This window comes from Brassica oleracea, chromosome C9 (assembly GCF_000695525.1).
Source record: "Brassica oleracea var. oleracea cultivar TO1000 chromosome C9, BOL, whole genome shotgun sequence".
NCBI classification, from domain to species: Eukaryota; Viridiplantae; Streptophyta; class Magnoliopsida; order Brassicales; family Brassicaceae; genus Brassica; species Brassica oleracea.
In genome coordinates, this window is record NC_027756.1 from 53,388,527 (window position 1) to 53,396,051 (window position 7,525).

Below are 7,525 nucleotides of genomic sequence, written 5' to 3' on the forward strand. Positions count from 1 at the left end.
AGATATGATTAAGGAAAGTTATGGATCCACCACAATTATTTTCAGTTAGTATTAGATCCTTGTTGTTAGTGCCTTCTTCTTATAAGAAAAGTATAGACTAAAGGTTTTAGAACTTCCTAATTATAAAAGAAAAATTTGTTGAACTATAATTATAAGCTTGATTTCTATAATCTTCTCAAAAAAAAAAAAAAAAACAATTCCTGCAATATGAAAAGAAACATAAAGTTTTTTTTTTTAATGTATAAAAACATAAAGCTGTTCGCGCCCTATCTCCAAAATTGGGAACGTGAGTGTATCCCTAGGCCATAATCGGTACCATGTGGCTTCTCCATTATTATGTTCTTCTCTACAATGCTTTTGAGCAACAAGACATTGACAACCCAAAGAAGGTGACAAATCTCTATAGTGATTACTTCCTGTTGGACAATATAGACAGATCAAAAGAGAGGATAAGAATCATCATTGTGATGATACTTTTTTTGAATGGGACGGGGAATAAATGCAGGAAGAACACATATTAATAAATATGCAGATTAAACTACATTTGTTTGCAATTCAACATTTAAATGGCAGATCATTTAATATGCAGTCTAATATGCATGCAGATTATTAATGCAAAAGAATTTATTGATTTGCGAAAAATAAGAAAAACTGCTGAGATTTATGCAGAGGAGCAATGAACATCTAATTATTTTTCTACTAATTATTACTCCCTCCGTTTCCAAATATAATTAGTTCCAGCAAAAAGAGTTTGTTTCACAATATAAATAATTTACATATTTCAATGCATCTTATCATTTATTGGATATTGTGTAACCAATGAAATAATGTTAAGTTTTTTATAATTGGTTGAATTAATTGATTAAATGATATATTTTTTTCAAATTACAGCTTCCTAAATATTTGTGCTTTTAAGTAAAACTACTTACAAATAGAAACGGAGGGAGTAATAATCAGTCTACATTATTAATTCATTATATTCACTTCCGAATTCACTTCACTTTTTCATTCATAAACCACAAAATTCTTTTAAATATTAAGTTTTGGTTTTATCTTTTCCTTTTAATATTATTAAATTTAAGATGATTCTGTATAAAAATATATAAAATGATATATTCCTTATATTTATAAACTTATTAAATTATATAATATTTTCATAAACACTTATATATCTATATACTTGACATATTCATATATATTTAATATAATTTCTGTAAAAGGTATTTATACACATTATTTTGTATGCTATAAGAACATATAACTACACTAAATACTCTTATATAAGTTTTAGATAAATAGAAAAAACATATATTTTATAGTTGATTTATAAAAAAAATATTATGAACAAATAAAAATACTCTACATTTTTTTTTAAAAAAATTCATTATATTTTTTAATTATATTAAATTTTATATAATGTTTAAAATTTCATTGTATTTATAATAAAAAAATATTTTATATATAAGAATTTGCATCTTTGTTTAGATATTTAATTTATATATATATTTAATCATTGGGTCCGTATTTTCAAAATCAGACCGGACCGGTCAGACGGTGACTCTCTCTTTTAACCCATGTTCAAAAACGCTTGCGCCGGAGATACGGTAGGCGGCAAGCAACCGAATCGATTTGTAGTTATTTGGTCATAAAATCGGTTCTTTGAAAAAAAAAACAGTTTTTGTCAAGTTTTTGGTTGGAAATCAATAGGTTTTCGATAGATCTATGATATTTTGATAATGATCAATAGATAAAGCAAAAAAAAGAAATGTAAAAGTGTAAAAATGCCATAGACGGCGTATCTAGGTTTTACATCTGAAAAATAAGAAAGGAAGAAGATGAAGTTTAGTCAATTCTCTTCATTAATGGCAAAAAAACATTAAAACCCCAGCTTTTGTCCTTTCCTATCGTCGAACCCATTTAACACATAAAACACATACCTGACCCGGCAGACTATATTACGAATTATGAATATCTCAACCAAACTAATAGATATATCTATATACATATATAAATCACAAAAACTAATCTCCGATTAATTTTCAATTAATCTCCAATTTTTGTGCTACTCGCTAGGTCAATGTCGACCGCCCGACTCACGCCTAACGCAATTTCAAACATGGCTTTTAATCGGTTTTGAGTTATGTCAAAAATCGGATTTGATTTAAACCGATAAATCGGTCAAACTCGTTAAAACTGGTTATCTGGCTTGATGTTAAAACTCGATTTTTTTGAAATTCAAGTTAAAAAATTTTCAAAATTAGAAAATTTTAAAAAATTTCATATTGTTTTTAATATCTATCTAAGTAAATTAATTTTCGTTATATTTTTATATTATTTTTCAAAAAAAAATTTATTTTTATATATCATATTAGTTGCAATATTGAGCCAATATCTGATCCGGTTTTCAAAACATTGCATTATGTCAAATATGATAATTTGGTAAATTAGGTTAACGAGTTTGATCTGCATGATCTGCATTTACTCTGCTTGATCTGCATTATCTGTTGATCTGCATATTTTGATCTAAGTTACCCATTCGAAGCCATAGACCGATCAAAAGAGAGGCTAATAATCATCATTGTAATGATACTAGGTCCATTCTTTTACAATACTATTTTTGATTTTTGACATTTGACGGACAAATGTTTATTTGGTTTATATGTCAAAAATTTTATTTTATTTTTTGTCGGTCTTTTATATGGATTTAACCTTGGCCACATCACACGGTTTACATAATAAAATTTTATTTCCGAATCAATGAAACGACTAGACTGACTGAGGTTTTGTTCTTGCAGCTAGCATGCTGCGACACATGATGTGCATATTTTTCAAACAATGTATCGATATTAATGGCATCTCCAAAGTGAGATACAAGCATCATTTCAGTCACTGCTCTTATGCAATTAGCTTCTTTTTCCCCTGCTTTACCTCTATCTGATTGCAAGCCATATTCTTCTTTACTAAGACCGAGATCAAACACATGTGGCTCCAAGTCGTTTACCATGAATGAACCCTCATTTCTAATAATTTCTTTCACTTCTTCTTCGTTCGGATCATAAAACGGTACTTTGAACGAATTCACCTTTGATGCACTCACAAGACCCTATATAAAGATCATTAATAAAAGTACTCATAGGTCACTGGGATTAACCATCCATGTAAATTAAAATATCAACAAAATATAATAATTTTATTACCTCGTAGACTAGGTCACAGAGAGAATCGGATAACAATGTCAACCAATGACAACAATCCCTATATCGTGGATCATCAAGAGTCTTTCTGCCAATTAATGTGAGAACCATGCGTCCATTAGATACCATCTCTTCAGAACGCATTCTTAGAAATGCCGTAAAATCTCTTACGAATTGATTAATGTAAGCATTGTATTCACTTGGAGGACTTGAGCTTGTTATGTACAGACTCATCTTGTTCTTCTCCAGTCCGTCAGGAACCTTGTAAGACCAAAATTGCATTGTTATAAGTTTTGTACTTGCAAAGAATTTTGAATGTCTATAAGCAGAAAAATGTCTATAAGTTTGAATGTCAATAAGTTTTGACATTCAAAATTCAACAAAAACTTAACATTCAAAATTTTTTAAAAAAGAAGTAAAAATTAGAACTATGTACTTATGATACCTTAGAGAGGTAATGAAGACTGTAACTTGAATGAACGAAATGGAGACTCTTGCGAGGAAAGAGCCTTGAGTAAAAGGAACCAGGTTCTCCAGAGACAAAGCATGGTATTTTGCTTGTGAGCTTATCGTTGAAGAAGGTTAGGAACTTGAAAGTCGTGTTGAAATCGTTATTAGGGAGATCGTTCAGACAACAGTCTATCTCCGGCGGGTTTTGGTTCCATTCTTGACATAATACATTGATTGTGTTAACGATTTCAGACATCACCAAAAACGTGTTTTGTCCTGAAGAACAGCCCAAATCGGCTAGTTTAATGCATTCAGGAAATTCCAAGTTTGTCATCATTTCTATAGTGTTTTTAACCAGGATGGGCTTGGTCATTGATAATACTCTTCTCTGTAGAAAAAAAGAAAGATGCAAATTATTTAGCAGAATTTTTTGAAGGCATCTGGGTTGTGGGAGCTTCATTTTTGTCTAGCCATACCCTGGCATATCGCATAAGCCATATAAACAGCTGAGTAGGGCCTTGTCACTGGATTTTAAAATTTTCATTACAGATTTCCATTGTTAATGATTAATTGTATTTTTTATTTATTTTGGCTTGTGTTTCAAAAAAAAGAAAAAAAAATTATTTTGGCTTATTAAACAATTTTCGTTCTTCTAACAACTTAGTTGATGGCAAGATTCAAACTCATGACCAATAAGTTTACGCCATTTAGCAAATATGTTGAAGTCTAAATAGTTCGAGTATACAATAATAATAATATATAATGATACATTAGTTTGTGTATGCATGTCCTACAAAAAAATGAAAAATAAATATATAGAAGATGAAAGAACCTGAAGAAGAGAGTTGGTGGAGTAGCTATTGTGTCCATCTCCTCCACGCGTACTTAAAATACTCACAAGAGGGTGTTTACTACTCTCTTCATCGCCGTTATTCATTTCATTTTCGCTCTTCCCATCACACCTGCATCGATTACATGTATAGAAAAATACATAGTTATCTGAACACATCCATGTCAAATTAGCATATACAATCATGTAATGTCGAGATGAATTGGTGGGACGAACCTTGAGGAAGAAATTGAACGGATGAATCTTGAATTCATTTCGCCAACTGTTTCAAGAAAACAATTAAAAATGAGAACTATAACAATATGATATGTTTTTTGAGGGAGGCTACCCCTCATTCACTTACTTTATATATAGAAGTGGGGCATTTTTTTGTAAAAATATAGAAGTGGGACATGTCTTCAATGTGAATCACACCAAGTTGTATCTACATAAAATCCTATCGAAATATGCGAAGAGATTTCTGAGAATGATTGCTATAGTATAATCAATAATTCAGAAGAACAAGATGAATTTCTCTTCAAAAATTAAATTTTGATATTTTATCTTTGGACCACTCTATTATTAGATTATGCAGATCGTAATTAAAATAGTAGGGACCATTAAAACCTGTCCTACACTTTCGATCTTTTTTTTTTGCTACTTGTATTAGCTTTTTTTTTTTTTTTTTTGTCAACTCTTTGTATTAGCTTGATTGTGGTTCCGAGCCTTTGAATGTGTCAATGTGAGGCGTAACCATTTTAAATTAATTATTTCTAGGAGAAAAGATTTACTTCAACTGGAATCTAATTCATGGCCTCTTAAATTTCTATTAGATAATCCAAGAATTTTATCCACTAGACCAACTCTTTGTTGGTGTTACCTGTTATAGTATTAAAATTGTAATTATAACTAGATCTTCACCCGTGCAACCGCGCGGATTTTATTTTCAGTTTTATATACGTAAAAAATTATTTTAGATCGTTACTAATATACATATTTAAAAAGTTAATCATATATTTAAATGTTTATATAACTATTTCAGATATAAAATTTAATAATTTTATAGTTTATATGTTGTAATTAATCAATTGTTTAAAACCATTATATGTATTTATTGCTTCTTATTATATATTTATATTATTAATTGTATTTGCATTTAGTTATTAAAAAATTAATATATGTATGTAACAACATATTTGAAAATTATTTTGTATTTAATTTATGCTAAATTCTGACCCGCCTTTCAAAGTTGGATTTCCTTTTAGCAATATTGTTTTTTATTCATTTTAGATAATATATTATTGTATATTAAAATCTTAATTTTATACATGTATTATATAGTTTGCTAATGTTAAGTCGTTTTGTCATTGTATTATATTTTTAACATGAATATTTTATATTTATGAAATGTAAAATTTAAAAATTTATCAATTTAATAGAAATTAATCATTTTTATTTCAATATAATAATTTTATTTTAACATGATTGATTAAATTAGCTTTAAAGAAATACATGTCAATTTTTATACATGTATTATATAGTTTGCTAATGCTAACTAGTTTTACGAATGTATTATATTTTTGAACAAAAATATTTATATTTATGAAAATAATTTATATATAAATTTATTAAAATTTAATATAAGTTTACCATATTTAGCTCAATATAATAAGTTTCCTTTAATACGATTGATTATGATTATATAAAAGATAAAAATATGACAAATTTTTTTATTTTATAAACGATAAGTGAATATATTAATGTATAATAACATTTCAAAACTAATTACGAAATTAGTGAAAATATTTACATATAATTTTTTAAAAATAATATCTTGTTAAAATCTTTTCAAACAGATTTGTTGACTATTTTAAAATATATATTTTTATTTTTAAAAAATAAAAAGATATCAAAAGATATTATGATTAAAGTAGTTCAAATATTTTATGTGTTATTAGTTTTAATAAAATACATTTAATAAAATTTCTAAAAATAGTCAAAATAAAAAAAATCGTACATGAAAAAAGTTATTACTTCTATTTTAATAGAATAAGATGTTTTAGTGGGATTCTAAAATTTTTTTTAGCTATATATATATATATATATATATTTGGTTTGTTGTCACGTTTAAAATATTATTAATTATAATGCTTTAGTTAGTTAGGAGAAGACGACTTGTTCACTTCACTTCATTTGCAAAGATAGGACATATCTTAAACGTGAACACGTCGAGTTGTTTGCAACATTCTTACCCAATCAGTATAGAGATTATTGTGAGTTTCGTGAACTTATGAAATATCATATAGCACCTATAGTCATAGATAGAGAATTCAAAGGCCATGTATGACGTAGGTTGTAAATTAGAATTGTGGCTAAGATCATGATTAATAAATATGCCAACCCCATGATATTCTTATTCAAAAAAAAATTTACATAATGAAATCACAGCCAAATCATATGTGCTAAACATTAGGCAGAATCCAGGCATATTTAATATATTAGTTCCAAAAAAAAGTTGCTCGTATTTGTCGAACTCGAACTTTTTCAATGGTATGCCTGAGAAGCGGTGAGGAGAAGAGGAAGAATCAGTGAGTTTTCTTCTGATATGTTGAAAGATTGGTTGTATGGTTCTATAAGTAATCCATACATTGAATACATGAATTGAGTGGGTACTTATAGTGGCCAGCTGTGTTCGTTTTTCCCTTTTGGTTCTATAAGTAATCCATACATTGAAATCTAACCTACTGAACCAATCACCGGAGTTGTAAGAATCACGATCAAGTGACTTCGAGCGTAAAATCTCGTCCCCAGCGTGGAAGAAAGGTGTACCCTAATTCACATACAGAATATAACATATAAAAATTTGAAGTTAAGGATAATGAGCCAAACAAGAAACCTAGTCGACGTAATAGATTCCCTACTAGGCCCTAGTCCGCAGTCTCTTAAATCATTAAAAATATAAAATATATTCCACTTCGAAAATTGAAAACAACTTTGAATACTAAATTACTGTTATAAATTAAGCATTGAAATGATCATCCACTTCTTTACC

The 7,525-nt window shown here is 28.2% G+C and overlaps 1 protein-coding gene across 2 annotated transcripts; it reads right to left on the reverse strand.

Moving 5' to 3' along the window:
- Positions 1-2,727: 2,727 nt before the first annotated feature.
- LOC106318326 (salicylate/benzoate carboxyl methyltransferase-like) lies at positions 2,728-4,922 on the reverse strand. 2 transcript variants are annotated; one of them, XM_013756256.1, is made up of 6 exons: positions 4,838-4,922; positions 4,711-4,756; positions 4,477-4,606; positions 3,640-4,032; positions 3,198-3,455; positions 2,728-3,103 (listed from the first exon to the last, which is right to left on the reverse strand). In XM_013756256.1, the coding sequence occupies exons 2-6, from the start codon at positions 4,746-4,748 to the stop codon at positions 2,744-2,746; spliced, it is 1,179 nt and encodes a 392-aa protein (XP_013611710.1). In that variant the 5' UTR covers positions 4,749-4,756; positions 4,838-4,922; the 3' UTR covers positions 2,728-2,743. The 2 variants fall into 2 exon arrangements, with proteins under 2 accessions (XP_013611710.1, XP_013611709.1); XM_013756255.1 differs by lacking the exon at positions 4,838-4,922 and having other exon boundaries at positions 4,477-4,804.
- Between the last annotated feature and the right edge of the window lie 2,603 nt (positions 4,923-7,525).

Excerpts from the sequence above, each read along its gene's own strand:
- LOC106318326 (XM_013756255.1), bottom strand. The coding sequence starts at position 4,680 with ATGATTGTATATGCTAATTTGACATGGATGTGTTCAGATAACTATGTA. Across the intron at positions 4,033-4,476 it reads CCACCAACTCTCTTCTTCAG|AGAAGAGTATTATCAATGAC; the intron begins GTTCTTTCATCT and ends TTTTTTCTACAG. Across the intron at positions 3,104-3,197 it reads TCTGTGACCTAGTCTACGAG|GGTCTTGTGAGTGCATCAAA; the intron begins GTAATAAAATTA and ends ATCTTTATATAG.